Source organism: Populus nigra, chromosome 3, assembly GCF_951802175.1.
Source record: "Populus nigra chromosome 3, ddPopNigr1.1, whole genome shotgun sequence".
Lineage (NCBI taxonomy): Eukaryota > Viridiplantae > Streptophyta > Magnoliopsida > Malpighiales > Salicaceae > Populus > Populus nigra.
Genome location: NC_084854.1, coordinates 19,070,800 through 19,085,981, shown reverse-complemented (window position 1 = coordinate 19,085,981; position 15,182 = coordinate 19,070,800). Strand labels below are relative to the sequence as shown.

At 32.6% G+C, this 15,182-nt stretch overlaps 3 protein-coding genes across 3 annotated transcripts; 2 read left to right on the top strand and 1 right to left on the bottom strand.

The window, feature by feature from the left end:
- The first annotated feature begins 4,614 nt into the window (after positions 1–4,614).
- Positions 4,615–7,227, top strand: LOC133688889 (ran-binding protein 1 homolog b-like). Its single transcript, XM_062108530.1, has 4 exons — positions 4,615–4,918; positions 5,002–5,153; positions 5,412–5,537; positions 6,657–7,227. The coding sequence occupies exons 1-4, from the start codon at positions 4,722–4,724 to the stop codon at positions 6,878–6,880; spliced, it is 699 nt and encodes a 232-aa protein (XP_061964514.1). The 5' UTR covers positions 4,615–4,721; the 3' UTR covers positions 6,881–7,227.
- Positions 7,228–8,118: 891 nt separating this feature from the next.
- Positions 8,119–10,791, top strand: LOC133689004 (pyruvate decarboxylase 2-like). The gene is made up of 6 exons (XM_062108699.1): positions 8,119–8,735; positions 8,819–8,982; positions 9,106–9,756; positions 9,845–9,962; positions 10,172–10,360; positions 10,458–10,791. The coding sequence occupies exons 1-6, from the start codon at positions 8,211–8,213 to the stop codon at positions 10,626–10,628; spliced, it is 1,818 nt and encodes a 605-aa protein (XP_061964683.1). The 5' UTR covers positions 8,119–8,210; the 3' UTR covers positions 10,629–10,791.
- Positions 10,792–14,161: 3,370 nt separating this feature from the next.
- Positions 14,162–14,906, bottom strand: LOC133688114 (transcription factor bHLH140-like). Its single transcript, XM_062107503.1, has one exon. The coding sequence runs from the start codon at positions 14,849–14,851 to the stop codon at positions 14,354–14,356; it is 498 nt and encodes a 165-aa protein (XP_061963487.1). The 5' UTR covers positions 14,852–14,906; the 3' UTR covers positions 14,162–14,353.
- Between the last annotated feature and the right edge of the window lie 276 nt (positions 14,907–15,182).

Below are 15,182 nucleotides of genomic sequence, written 5' to 3'. Positions count from 1 at the left end.
TCGCAAAGTCAAAATAAACAATGCAATTCATAGTATTTGGGGAGGCGGGTTATAGTAAAATGCCCACCTTTTTTAGTTATATCTATAATAATTGATATAGAGGTCTAATTTATATCTTTCTATTATCATTGATGTATTTAATAAATGAGTTATTGTATTCATATTAGAATCAATTTTGAATTACAAAAATTGCCTACCAAATCCATTTAATTATATTGGAGTCAGATCAAATTTAGGATCAAATCTATTAATACTTCAACTAATACCTACATCCTATACATGAAATTGATAAAATTTGTTATTTGTAATGTTAGGTGGTGTGAGATTAGGATGATTGAAAATAATCGCACACATGTGTTGCTGTTTTATTAGACAAGCTAGATAAATAACAACTTTTTTATACGTGTTAAACAATTTGTTTCGTAATTCAACTTAACATTTAACTATTTTTAAAATTTATAATTTTGACATTTATATTAAGATTATGTGGACTCCATACAAATATGATAAATTGACAATTGCTCCTGTAATTTGTGCTAACGGGATGGACATTTGAATTGTAGAGGTTCACTTACTATCATCGAGGTAAAAATAATGATTACAAATGGTTAAGCCACAATGACACTAATGTGTCATAGTGGAATGCATGAATAAACAAGATATTTATGAAGTTGCATCTTGTAATTACAAAGGAAGAACACATGATTTGATAAATGAGTATAATGCATTATGTCATCATATTAGACCTCAATCAAATTCCCTAACAAGCAGACTTGCAATACGAGCAATATACGCAACAGATTCAAAACATTGTAAGTAATCATAACTTTTTAAAATTAATATATGTTGAGATATCTCATTTTATATATGGAGGATTTAATATATGTACTTAATTAATATTATGTTGACTTGTTGTTATGACATGATCGAAAGGTTGCCTCCATGCTTCGTAATCTTGATGAAGCACACCAATGATATTACCACGTGTCTCATTAGTTTATTATTCGTTGCACTGCATTTTCAAAGAGAGATGTTGAGTCTTAATGATATCATAGTTAAGGATAAGGCCACTTAGACAAGAGGCAACCATGTTATTGATCAACTCAGCTCATCAGTAATAGACGACATAGGCGTAAATAGACTTGCTTATATGCTATTGATAATTATGTTATGTTATTTTTGTTAATTATGAGTTTTATGTTGTGTTATTTTGTTAATTATAAGTTTGCAATTTACTTTATATGTGTTTTAATACATTTGCAATATTTTTTTTATTACAATATATCAAAGAAATATTCTTGATTAATATTTTTTATGCAATTAATCCTAAATTCAAAAGAGATTTTGATTACAATATGCTTCATAAAAATTTAATTACAAGAGATGAAAACATGACAAAAATTGTACTTACTATGAAATTCACTAAAAATCAAAAAAGAATTTTAATTATAAACTTTTTGAAAACCACGTAAGTGTGCGTGTGTGTGTGTGTGTGTATATATATATATATAATGATACATTGCATAAAATATAGTTTTTATGCAATTCACTCTAAATTAGGATGAAAAATAAAATAGGTAAAAATTATAGTTATTAGGTATCTTACCTTAAATCCATAAGAATTTTTTATAATAAGGTGCTTGAATTTCCTTCCGCAACGGAGTTAGGGGTTTGGAGTCTATATTTTAGGGTTAGGGGTTTGAAGATTGAATTTATGACTAGTTTATTTTTCAGGATTAGAAGTTTGGAATCTGTATTTAAGGAGGGTTAGCCTTTTTGATTAAGGGGTTTGGGGTTATGAATTTTTATGTTGGTTAGTTTTTATGGTTAAAGGTTGAGATTAGAGATTACATGGGTTTGGATTAGTATTAGTTTTTTGGTTCAAGGTTTATGGTTAGAGAGGATTATTTAAGGTTAAAGTTTGGGGTTTGAGGTTTGAATTAGAGTTAATGTTTATGGTTTGGATTGGGGTTTGTTTTTTTTTTTTTTATCGTTTTACATTTATGGTTAATGGTTAGTAAGGTTGATACCTTAGTTAGAGCTAGGGATTATATATGATTTGACCAATATTTCTAGTATTGTTTAAGGTTTTAATTAAGGAGTAAATTTATGGTTCATTTGTTGTTTGATAAATGTTATGTTTTCTAAATGCGATAGCTACTAAATGTCATATTTATCAATCACGATTTCGTTATATATCGTGTTTGGGAACCATAATAAGTATAAAATTGTGTTATTTTATTAATAATTTTAATAGCTACGCTATTTTATATATAAAAAATAACTTTATATGCTAATATGTGAAAATAAACTTACCTAAATGATACAAACATCTTTTTTGTTTAATAACAATGGTTTGAGATGGTTTGCACCCTTAAAGAAAGTAACAAGTAACAACATCTTCTCTCTCTCTTTTTTTTAGAAGAAAAATCTTGCAATAAGATATCACCTTCACCAAAATAATCTTTATAATTGTCATGCGTAAAGGAAAAAAAAAGGCAATAAAATGACATTATATCAAAAGCTAAAAGAGCTCAATCTTTCATTATGCATACACTTACTTTTTTTGTGCTTTGCACAATAAATTTATCATTTTTGCCCATGCCTTACAAAAACAACTTGCCATACTAAGAGGGTAATTCAGTCTTTTCATAAGGATTCAAATATCGTTGTCAAATTGAAAATGCTCATTATAATCATCTCATATTTTTATAGCACAATAAAACATAGACTTCCCTTAAGAGTTATTTTCATTTAATTACTTTAAGGGGGATTTTGGGTTTTTTTATGTTTTTTTTAAATCAGGATGACTAAATTGCCCCTAAAATGAAATTTCCTAAGCTTTGCGTCCAGAGGTGTTTTTATCATTTCCTATAGGTTTTCTATTACTATTAAGTTGGGTTAAGGATGCTTTAGTTTGTCTCCATTTTTAAAAACTACTTAAAAAAAGCTGTTAGCTCACATGTCGGCGTGTAAGACAGCTCTGTGCTATTTAAGGAGCGTGTGGGCTGCCATCTAATGGAAGAACACTAGCTTTCGCTACAACATTTGAAGTTCTACAACCCTTTTCCACGTGGGGTGGTGCATGTGGTGTTTGCAATGATGGTTTGTTGCCAACCACCATTTCCTTTGCTTTTCCCCTTCTCACTTTTCTTCTCAATTGAATTTTATGTTGGTCATTAAAAAAATCTATTTTGTCCTATTATTTTATAATATTTCATATTTGATCCTAAATGTTTTGATTTCAAAGTTGGATTATTTATCCTTTTATAAGATTTTAATTTGTTTTCAATGTCAATATTGGATCCATAATCTTAATTTTTACCCTTCAATTTAAAGTTTGATTATATTTAAGGTTAGGATTTTAGTTTTTTTTAAGATTTTGATTCTTATCCCTTTTATCAAATTTTAATTTCATTATTGGATCCATAATCTTGGTTTTTTTATTTTTTTAAATTTGGTCTTCATTCTCTTGATTTTTCTCTTTTTATTTTTGATTCTTTTGTTAATTTGTTTTGTTTTGTTTTGTTTTTAATTTTACCCTTCATTTTAAAGTTTGATAATATTTAAGGTTAGATCCTCAATGTTTTTATTTCAAGTTTTAATTCTTAGCCCTTTTGTTAAATTTTAATTTGTTTTCCATTTCATCTTTGGATCCATAATTTTGGTTTTTTTTATTTTTTTTAAATTTGATTCTCATTCTCTTGATTTTTATTTTTTGTTTTGGATTCTTTTGTTAATTTGATAATTCTTTTCAATTTTACTTTTCAATTCAAAGTTTGATGATATTTAAGGTTACACCCTTAATGTTTTGATTTTAAATTTTGATTCTTAACCTTTTTATCAAATTTTAATTTGTTTTTAATTTTATCACTGGATCCATAATCATGGTTTTTTATTTTTTTCAAATTTGGTTAGCATTCTCTTGATTTTTATTTTTTTGAATTTTTTTGTTAAATTTGTTTTTCTTTTTAATTTTTCCATTCAATTTAAAATTTTAAGTTGTCCTTTTATTTTTCGAGAGTCAGTCTGAGAGTCAATCATGGACAGGTATAGAGTCACATGTTAGGTCAGACTCAATCATGGACAGGTATAGAGTCACATGTTAGGTGGGTTGAGCTAAGTGAACCTAAGTTAATTTTTCTTATTTTATAAAAAATAAAAATAAAATCATTTTAAAAATTAAAGAAAAATAGTCAACCAGTTTCGACTAGATTTTATATGGGTTGACCAGGTTACGGGTTAACCAATATTTTTGATTATTTCATATTAAATTAATTCTCCTTATATTTTTTTTTGGTACTCAACCCACCATTTTTTTTTATTGGATTATCCCATTCACATGATCCCGCTCATTAGTTTTAACAATCTCATTTGGATTTGTTGGTTTTTTGTTTTTTTATTTACTTTTTATTTCATCTATATATATATTTGGATTTTAAAAATTTATGATCACAATTTTTTTCAATTTTTTTTATAATATATATATATATATATATTAAATACATTAACATCACTTAAGCATCATATTTTACATTACAAAAAATTCGGCTCGACCATAGGGAAATGAAGCCGACCTATATAGTGCAATCTAAAAAAATGTACGGACAGAGACACACACCGACCCATCTGCTTCCAGCCCCCTTAACCCCATAGCTCTAAAATATATAAAAATTAGCTCTTTTGTTCTACTCTTTAATCGACAAAAAAGTAAAATAAAAATGGCAACTACTAGTATTTCTTCAGTTGCAAGCGAGCCAGAGCACAACACCAAATCAAGAGAATTAGAAGAAGAGAACGCAACTAAAACAGGAGCTGCCGACGATGAGGATACCGGAGCTCAGGTTGCACCAATCGTTAAGCTGGAAGAAGTCCCTGTTACTACCGGAGAGGAAGATGAAGATGCCATCCTTGATCTGTACTTTTTTTTTACAAAAAAATGGTTTTTCTTTCATTATTTATTTTTGAATAAAATGTGAATGTTTGTTAGTGTTTTTTCAGGAAGGCCAAGTTGTATAGATTTGATAAAGAAGGGAGTCAGTGGAAAGAGAGAGGAGTTGGAACTGTGAAGCTTTTAAAACATAAAGAATCTGCCAAAGTTCGTCTTGTTTTTCGCCAATCTAAGACTCTCAAGATCTGCGCTAACCATCTAGGTCTGCATGTCTTTTTGACTCTATTATTTTGTCGAAGGGACTCTAATTTACTCTTCTCCTCAATTTCTTGATGGGCTTCTCTTATTCTGTCTGTTAATATTACTATGAATATATAATCCTGGGATAAAGCAATGCTTGTGGTTTGAATTCGTAGTAGAGACGGGACATGGGTTGTCTTTTTTTTTTCCTTCCCTCTTTTATAATGTGAACTTATTTCTGGCAAATAATTGTCTTGTTGTGCTGTATGATGTGTATCAGTTCTGCCTACAATTAATGTGCAAGAGCATCATGGGAATAACAAATCATGTTTGTGGCATGCTGCTGATTTTGCTGATGGGGAATTGAAGGATGAGCTTTTCTGTATCAGATTTCCTTCGGTTGAAAGTATTCATTTTTCTCCTTGATCTGTTATTATTTTCATGATCTTCTGGTGCTTCTTGATTGAGATTGTCTTCTTTCATGCTTTGCTGTTATTTCTTCGGTTACCTTCCTTTCAAAATTTGAATGGAAGTATCATTGGAGTTTCCTAACAGCCACGTATCATGGTGTAACTGGAATGATGAGCAGACCTGATATTATTTTGGATGTGTATTTTGCCTTTTGGGCTGGCTGCACAGAATTCTATGTTGATTTTTTTTGCATGATGATGCATTTGCTGTTTGCATGTGTGAATTCACTTCAGTAGTTGAGAGCATTTTAGGTGAGACATGGACACAGCTATTGGTGGTTGATTAGCAAGTTTGCCCAGTGCCCACCTAGTGGATCTAGTATGACTCATGGATTTGGCCCTTTTGGATTCTAAGCACAAAACGGATATCTTAAAAAGCGTAATTCAATTAAATATCACTCAAAATGCACTGTGAGCAATTAACCTTGCAATAAAATAGTGATTGAACTCATTTCGTCTTAGAATGTATAAGATGTACATAAATTATATAAGCTTGACCTTGATATTGCACAAGTTCTTGCAAAAATGCTTAATTTGTGTGTTTTTGTTTTCTTAACTTTTGAAACTGCATTGTTTTCCATATTTTTTTTTAAGCTTGAAGATATGTTTTCTTCTTAAAACGAGTATGTAAAAATAAATTGTGTACTCCCTATGTTTATGACTTTGATATGGTGATAAGTAGGCTAGTGTATCTTGTTAAAAGTAAAATCATGGAAACGTTGCAAAATTGTTCATTTAAAATAGGCTGATTTCAGCAGTAATATTGTATTTTTTAAGTTCTTGGTGACTTGTAGTAAGAAAATGTGATGCCGAGTATTTAAATCCTACATGAGAAATGCTAGAAGTCTGAACATTATTATCTTTGGCCTGACTTCCATTTTTGTGTCTATATATACTAGTCAAATGTGGTGAAGCTGTTCTCTGTTTACGTTGCATATGAAACATGATTAATTATGCAATTGTCACATGTTCTGTCGTGATCTGCCATGCATGAAGCAAGTGAATTCTAGAGTGTGGGTTTGTAATATCTGGCGTGATGCTTTGATTTTTATTAGATTGCAAAACTTTCAAGGAGACTGTTGAAGTGGTGGCAGAAAGTCAGGGAAAGAAAGAAGAGAGTAAAGATGCTGCAGATGCTGCAGGACTCCTTGAGAAGTTGAGTGTTGGGGATGGTAGAACCGAAGAAAAAGAAAAGCAAGCCAAAGAGGTTAGCCAAACTGTAGCTGATAAAGCGAAGGAAGATGGAGAAAGGGAGGACGAGCCTGCTTCATCTACATAGCGCTGAGCTCAGTTGTTTGGTCTGTCCTGATAAAGTTCACATGTATTGGTCGAAGTTTTTGCCCACAGGTTTAGACGATTGTTGGTTTACGTAACAGTTCATTGGCTGTGTTGGAACCTGTGGATGGCATTGGTTTGCCTGTTGTTCAATTAGGGGTCATAATTAATAGATTTTTAGTCTTAGGACCCTTTTTCTTGGAAAAAACCCTGGTACATAGTCTGAAAGACTGGGTGAGTGCTTCATCTCTGGCCTTTCTTGCTTCACTTCTCTAATTTGAGTTTTCATCTATATGCTTTCTGATGTTTAATTTAGAGGTCCTACCTATATAAAGTGATGCTTGTATTTTACCTTGCTATTTTGCAAAAGGAATATATAGGCATTGCTAACTTGACTAATATTGGATGCTGGTTTTTTGAAATATTAAAACAATGATAATAATCTGGATGGATTTTCTTTTTTGAAATATTGGATTAATATTTTTTTGGATGGATTTCTTTTTGAAATATTGGATTTTTTTTAAAATATTAAAATGATAACCTAATAGATTGACTTGAATTAATTTTTGTTAATTAATTAAACTCGTGGTCCGGGTTGTGATACTAATAATCTTATAAAAAGTAAATTGAAATAAATTGTATTTTTAATTAAGTCATGTTAAAGAATAAAATTGATAATAAATATTTATTTAAAAATAAGATAAAATTTTTAAAAAACTTAGATTAACTGTAAAATCTTACCTAGTAATGTTTTTGTAGGATGGATTAAATAGGTTTATATCAAAGAGATCCTATTTCATGACAATTATGTGTGCGTGGTTTGTTTTTTTGCATCAAATAACAAAAAAGGATAGGCACTTGAGATTAAAATAAAAGAAGCAAGCTTAATTTTTTAAATTGAATAATAAAGAGTCATTTAAATAATGATGAATTATTATTATTATTATTTAAGTTTAAAGGACTAAAAATTCATAAAAAAACAAGTGAGGTATATGGGACTGAAATAGTAAAAGCATGGTTAAATTTGTTGTCATTTAAATTAAAAAAAAATAAAGGAGAATTGTTTTTTTAAGTCCAGGGGAAAATTCATTGAAAACCAGAAAGACGAAAAGGTAAGGTGCTTGGGCCTCCCAGCGAAGACCCAACGTTTAGGCCTCAATAGAAAAAAGCCCAGGCCCATTAATTGGGTATTCTTTCAATAGAAACACCGAACTTCATTCAAAACAAATTGACTTCAAAGTCTTCAAACAAAAAAAAACTTCATTTTGTTTCTTCTTCCTGCAGACACTAGTCTATTTATTTCTCTCCCACTATTCTATTAAAAACAGAAACGAATGGACACCAAGATAGGATCTCTTGACACCTGCAAACCAACAAGCAACGACATGATCAACCCAACTAACGCCACCGTATCAACCGTCCAAAACTCAGTCTCATCCACCATTTTCAACCCATCCCAGTCAACACTGGGTCGCCACCTCGCTCGCCGACTCGTCCAAATTGGTGTCACTGACGTTTTCTCTGTCGCTGGTGACTTCAATCTCATTCTCCTTGATCACTTGATCGCCGAGCCTGGGCTCAACCTTATCGGTTGCTGTAACGAGCTCAACGCGGGCTATGCTGCTGATGGATACGCACGGTCGCGTGGTGTTGGCGCGTGTGTTGTCACGTTCACTGTTGGTGGACTCAGTGTGCTAAATGCTATCGCTGGTGCTAATAGTGAGAATTTGCCTGTCATATGCATTGTTGGTGGGCCCAACTCGAACGATTATGGGACTAACAGGATTTTACACCATACCATTGGCTTGCCTGATTTTAGCCAGGAACTAAGATGTTTCCAGACCGTTACTTGCTATCAGGTGATTGGAAATTGCTATTGGTTTTTTTTTTTTATTAACAAGTTAATTATATCGATTAATGGTATGTGGGGGTTTGTTGATAGGCTGTGGTGAATAACTTGGAGGACGCACATGAGCAGATAGATACTGCTATTTCAACTGCTTTGAAAGAAAACAAGCCTGTTTACATCAATGTTAGCTGTAACTTGTCAGCAATCCCTCATCCTGCTTTTAGTCGCGAGCCAGTTCCATTTTCGCTCTCCCCGAAGTACATTTTTTCTTCTTGTTTTTTTTTTTTGGATTCTTGATTGATCCTTGCTTTTAAATTTCTTTGGTCATTAGCCAAGATCATGGTGATTAGATACTTGTTCTATTAATTTTTCTTGTACAGAATGAGTAATGAATTGGGCTTAGAGGCTGCAGTGGAAGCGGCTGCCGAATTCTTGAACAAGGCAGTGAAACCTGTTTTGGTGGGTGGCCCTAAACTAAGACCTGCACATGCAAGTGAGGCATTTGTGGAGTTAGCTGATGCATGTGGTTATGCGCTCGCTGTTATGCCATCGGCTAAGGGGCTTGTGCCAGAGCATCATCCACATTTCGTTGGGACTTATTGGGGTGCAGTGAGCTCTGCATTCTGTGCTGAGATTGTGGAGTCCGCGGATGCTTACTTGTTTGCTGGACCTATTTTCAATGATTATAGCTCCGTTGGGTATTCTCTTCTTCTCAAGAAGGAGAAGGCGATTATCGTGCAGCCTGATCGTGTGATGATTGCAAATGGACCTGCATTTGGCTGTGTTCTGATGAAAGATTTCTTCGTGGCTCTTGCGAAGAAGATCAAGCCCAACACTACTGCTTATGATAATTACCAAAGAATATTTGTTCCTGAGGGGGAACCATTGAGAAATGCACCCGAAGAACCTTTGAGGGTTAATGTTCTGTTCCAACATGTACAGAAGATGCTGTCTAGTGAAACTGCTGTGATTGCTGAGACTGGAGACTCATGGTTTAACTGCCAGAAGCTGAGATTGCCAAGGGGATGCGGGTAAGCAATTGAGAGTTTCATATACGATGTCATGACTGTTTAATTTGAGTTGAAAGATATAATAATGTACGTGAAATTGGATTTGTAGGTATGAGTTCCAAATGCAGTATGGATCAATTGGTTGGTCAGTTGGTGCTACTCTTGGGTATGCTCAGGCTGTGCCAGAGAAGCGTGTGATTGCTTGCATAGGTGATGGTAGCTTTCAGGTAGACAAGCAGTTACACTACACTGAACTTTGTGTTCTACTCCATGGCTAACATTTCAGATTTTGACATATTCAAGTCCTCATCTATCCATGAAATCATTATTTGTAGTTTGTGAAAAAAAAAAAAATTTTGGTTATGAATTACATATGCTTTTTTCTTCTGAAATTTGATATTTAATCCATTACTTATGCTATTTGAATTTCTTACAGGTAACTGCTCAAGATGTGTCTACTATGCTACGATGTAGACAGAACACCATCATCTTCCTCATCAACAATGGTGGATACACAATTGAAGTCGAGATCCACGACGGTCCTTATAATGCGATTAAGAACTGGAACTACACTAGCTTGGTTGATGCCATCCACAATGGTGAAGGCAAGTGCTGGACAGCCAAGGTGAGCTTGTAACTAAGTAGTTCATTTGCTTCAATGCATGAATATCAATGTAGTAAAATCAAGTATCTGACATCATTTTCTGAACTTGACATTTCAGGTGTTCTGCGAGGATGAGCTGGTTGAAGCGATTGAGACAGCAACAGGACCGGAGAAGGATAGCTTGTGCTTCATTGAGGTTATTGTTCACAAGGATGATACCAGTAAAGAACTGTTGGAATGGGGCTCTAGGGTCTCTGCTGCCAATAGCCGTCAACCAAACCCTCAGTAGACTTTAACCTGTTTGGGAATGCAGCCAACCACGTTTGGAATGCAGCCAACCGCGTGGTTGGCTGCATTCCCAATGGCAAATATGTGTTGCTATGGCATGTTGTTTACTGTTTCCTTGAGTACTAGAGTTTGTGATCTTTATCTACTCTGTTGATTTCCGTGTTTATTCTCTTTCAATTTGACTGTCTATTACAGCATCTAAAGCCTCATTTCTATTTAAATTCAGAACATCTTAAATTCCCTCGAAATTCTTTGACGGAGTGAACGAGTGATTTTATCACTGGACCAACACTATGTGTGATAAAATCAACATTTTTGTGAAAATACTAAAATTCAAACACCCAATTCTGAGGCGAGGAGTGTCTCCCGTCCGAGGACCCCCCCAAACAATTTGGCCTGTCAGGATGAATATCTGATCCACGTTAGCGGGCCGAAGAAAGTGACATCAGTACAATCTCATTCCGGTACGCTCCGTGGATATTATTGGTTAAATTTCAAGTTACGTTACTATGAACTAATCTAAATTTTTCATTGGATCATAAATATAACTTAAAAAATCACTTTGGTATCTGAAGTTTTACACTTTTACTTTTCAATCTACAAATGTCATTTTAATCGTATTTCAATATTTGTGTTATGAAAGATGAGAGAGGAAGACGCTTGAAAACAGTAGGAATTAAAGAGATAATTCATCAAGCAAGAAAAAATTAATCTTAATATTAATTAGTTCAATTTAGAGTAGAGAGTTTAATGATACTAATTTTGCCCACCAACCATGTCAAAAAAAAAACCCACACTCATAAAGATTTTTTAAATTTGATATGATTTCTAGTTTTTAGGATGATTTTAGGGTATTTTTAGGGTTAGAAATGAAGTAATTTAGGTTTTAAGATATTTTAAAGGTGTTTCTTGGTCAAAATAAATTAAAATTCAGCTTTGGTTGAAAAATTATTGCAGCAGATAATATCTGTTTTAATCTTTTAATTATTGAGCAGATGACCAATATAACAAAAATAAAAGTATCGGGTAAGCGGGCTTGACCTTCTAGGCATAAAAAACCTTATTTTTAGAATTTAAAATAAATTTATATTTAAATTAATAATTGCAATTTTATTTTAAAAATCATTTGATTATATCTTTTTTTAAATAAAATTAAAGCTTTTATGGTTATTTTTTAAATTATTTTTTTAACAGCCATTTATGTGCCTAATATGCGATAAACTATATAAAAAAAGAATTATACATGAATATTCAATACAAATAAAGTATTTTTTTCATAAATTAATTATTCTTTAATTTCATATGATCACATAAAAATTATGAAGATATTGTTTTTTAATTTTTGTTTAGAACTCACTTTTTAGATTATGCTATTACTGATATGTTTTTTCATTGTGAAAACACGAGGAATTCAAATATTTATTTTAATTAGATTATTCTTAATTTTTTTTTTGCAATAAAATCCTTACATTATATATCTTAAACATGACGTGATTTATTCTGTTTAAAATACAATAATTCAATTTATTTTTTCTGGAAATTGTATTTAATGATAAATCGAATGGCATTGCGTACTCAACTACACATAATATGGATACACAACTACACATAACATGGAATGCAAGTCTTTTTTTGGTTCCAAATCTCTAACCAAATTAACCAAACACATTATAGTATACTTTACTATGCTTTAAAATACATGAGAAAGACACTATGCATTTATTATGAACATAAATTCATTTAGTGGACCTACTATAAATATAAAGTGTTTGTACTGTGAACGACACTGTAGCGCAATGAGAATATTGTTTTTAATAAAAAAATGTTGCCGAGGTGTTTTTTTTTTCTATGTAAAAAATGTTGGGTCTAGCTTAGCAACCAGATACACATCGCTTCTAACAGGTGCTAGGTCTAGCTTGGCAGGCGGACCTAAGGCTATTGGGTCAGCTTTCAGCCAAACTCAGATATTTTCAATTTTATTTTTTGCCTCTTTAGATTTTTTTTTCTTTTTTCTTATGTAATTTTTTTTCATATAGTAAAAAGAAAATAAATTGATGAGACTCTTTTTATATTGTACAAAAATTGGGTGATGATAATATTTTTTCATTTGAAGCTAGGTTGAGTTGAATAAGCAGGATTCAATAGCGTTGGTTGGGTCCTCAAGCCAGCAAGACCCAATAGTGTTGGGCCCTTTTGCTAAGCAAGACTATATAGAATTAAGCTCTACTACCCGACATGACCCAATAGCGTTGGACCCTACCTTTAGTAGGACGTACTAGCGCTAGGTCCGGCTGCCCAGCCAGACCCAGCATGTTTTGAACTTTTTGGCTGTCAGACCCAATGCTAATGAGTCTGACTTTTCTACCAGACTCAAGGCTTTTGAGTCTAACTTGGCTGCCAAACCCAATACTATTGAGCTCGTCTTTGCAACTAAACCCAAGATTATTTTGGGTCTGATTTGGTCACCAAATCCAATAGTATTGAATTTAACATTGTTGCCAGACTCAAAATATTTAATATATTATTTATATTCTTCATATATTTTTTACATTTAAAAAGGAATTATTATAGACCCGTTACGGAACGCGGATCAATATGCTAATACCATATAAATTGTCAATACAAGGTAATTATATTTATTTATTATTTTGGTCCGACAATAGAGGTATTTACTTTGAATTAGCTTGCATGTCCACTAAGATTAAATCTCTCTCTGGACAATCTTAAATATAAACTCCGAGAAATTTAAATATTTTTCTATGTGCTAACCCTAAAATTAATTTAAACCTCTGTATTTAATAAATTATTCTGAGCCAAGAAAGAGAGTAAATATTCTTAGCTATCAGGTTAACTTATTGAAGCTAGTAGAATATTATTTTATATTGTTTGTTGGTTCTAATCAATATTGTATAAAAGTTACTAGTAAATATTAAGACTAATTGATCTTCTTTGATCAGTTAATTAAAGTGGGCATCGCAAATTAACCTTATTAGTTATTAATTAATGGGTAAATTTTAAATCTGTCCCTCTCAAGTTAATTTCAAGTTTACATGTTTTCTCAATTTTATCTAAAACTTTTGATTTTTCTCAACCAGCCCTCATTTTTTTATTTCAATCAGATATTAAATATTTTATTTTTACTCCAGTTTTTTCTCTCCATCCATTTCCAATAGCAACAGAAAACATGTTCAAGTTTCAATTCCATCCCTGAAGCTTATGAAATATCTCAGTATCAGCTAAAAAGTAAAGAAAAAAAGAGAGAGTTGAGATTGACAAAAATAAAAACAGAAAATTAATTGGAAAAGCATTTTTTTAGTAAAATAAATACTGTGAAACTTGAGAAGATTGGTTTCTCATGAAACATCCTAATCCTACCATCTTTAATTTCAATTTATTCATTTTTACTTTTTAGATTATATTGATATATTTCATTAATGTTAGGGATTAAATTGTATTCACATATTTTTCATTTCTACTCTAATAAAAACGTACGAAAACGAAAAGTCGAACAAATATTGAAGTTAGGGGATCTAATTGAAACGAATAAAAGATTTTAGATAAAATCGAAACTACACATAAATTAAATTCACGAAGAACAGTACAGCGAGTAACCCTGGACTAATTGCTGCCACTAATACTTGAAGGTCAATGATACCACCAGCACGCCAGCCCACCTACGCCACGACTGATCAAGCGTGCTTTTAACCATATAGACACAGAGAAGGACTAAAAGTAATAATTCTTACTATCAAATGCATCATAATGCGTGTAATTTTCATCAGCTTGGAAGTAAGAATCTGGGCATGGTAGTGAAGACGAAGGATGCACTACGGATGCGAGGTTGCTGTCCAAGTATGAAGGTTGCTCAGTAGGAAGAGAAGCAGAACCAGCAGGAAGATGATAATCAAGAGATCGTTCATCATCCACAGAGTTCATTATAGTTTGGTGAAGCAATATTTGATTCTTTAAGAACTTAACATAATTAATGGCCTCCTCTAACATGGAAACCGTGTCCATCTTTGTCCCACCAGGAACCAAGCTTTGCAAAATCTTGAACCTGTCACTAATACGATGCCTCCTTTCCCTCGCAGCCACACTTTGAGGGTCAGTTGATAACTTCACCCCTCCATTGCTTTTCTTGCCACCCGTCCTTTTCTCTCCGCCATTCTTGGGTGCAGAAGATGACCCAGATGAGCTAGGGTTTGTAGTGGAATGGTAGTCCATAGTAGAGCTAGCTAGATCTAACTTATTACTTATGGTAACAATAAAGTCTTGTTTTGGACATGGTAGGGAGGCTTTGAACATGGAACATATTTATGGAGGGAGCAGCATGTGGTCCGTACCATTTCAAATAATTAAAATAAAGAAGGTGTCGTCATGTGAATCAGCTAATCTTTGGCGCAGGATACGGGTGTCCACACTGCAACCAGGACCCTAGTCCACGCAAAAGGTAATATTTGCTTCACCTTTTTCTTGGTACCTTGTCTGCTTAAGCTATGGTACCTTTGTATTTGCATATTTACATTTTAATCGGTATATAATCAGATCTAGTTAT

Excerpts from the sequence above, each read along its gene's own strand:
- LOC133688114 (XM_062107503.1), bottom strand. The coding sequence starts at position 14,851 with ATGGACTACCATTCCACTACAAACCCTAGCTCATCTGGGTCATCTTCT.
- LOC133688889 (XM_062108530.1), top strand. The coding sequence starts at position 4,722 with ATGGCAACTACTAGTATTTCTTCAGTTGCAAGCGAGCCAGAGCACAAC. Across the intron at positions 4,919-5,001 it reads GAAGATGCCATCCTTGATCT|GAAGGCCAAGTTGTATAGAT; the intron begins GTACTTTTTTTT and ends GTGTTTTTTCAG. Across the intron at positions 5,538-6,656 it reads CAGATTTCCTTCGGTTGAAA|ATTGCAAAACTTTCAAGGAG; the intron begins GTATTCATTTTT and ends GATTTTTATTAG.
- LOC133689004 (XM_062108699.1), top strand. The coding sequence starts at position 8,211 with ATGGACACCAAGATAGGATCTCTTGACACCTGCAAACCAACAAGCAAC. Across the intron at positions 8,736-8,818 it reads AGACCGTTACTTGCTATCAG|GCTGTGGTGAATAACTTGGA; the intron begins GTGATTGGAAAT and ends GTTTGTTGATAG. Across the intron at positions 8,983-9,105 it reads CCATTTTCGCTCTCCCCGAA|AATGAGTAATGAATTGGGCT; the intron begins GTACATTTTTTC and ends TTTCTTGTACAG.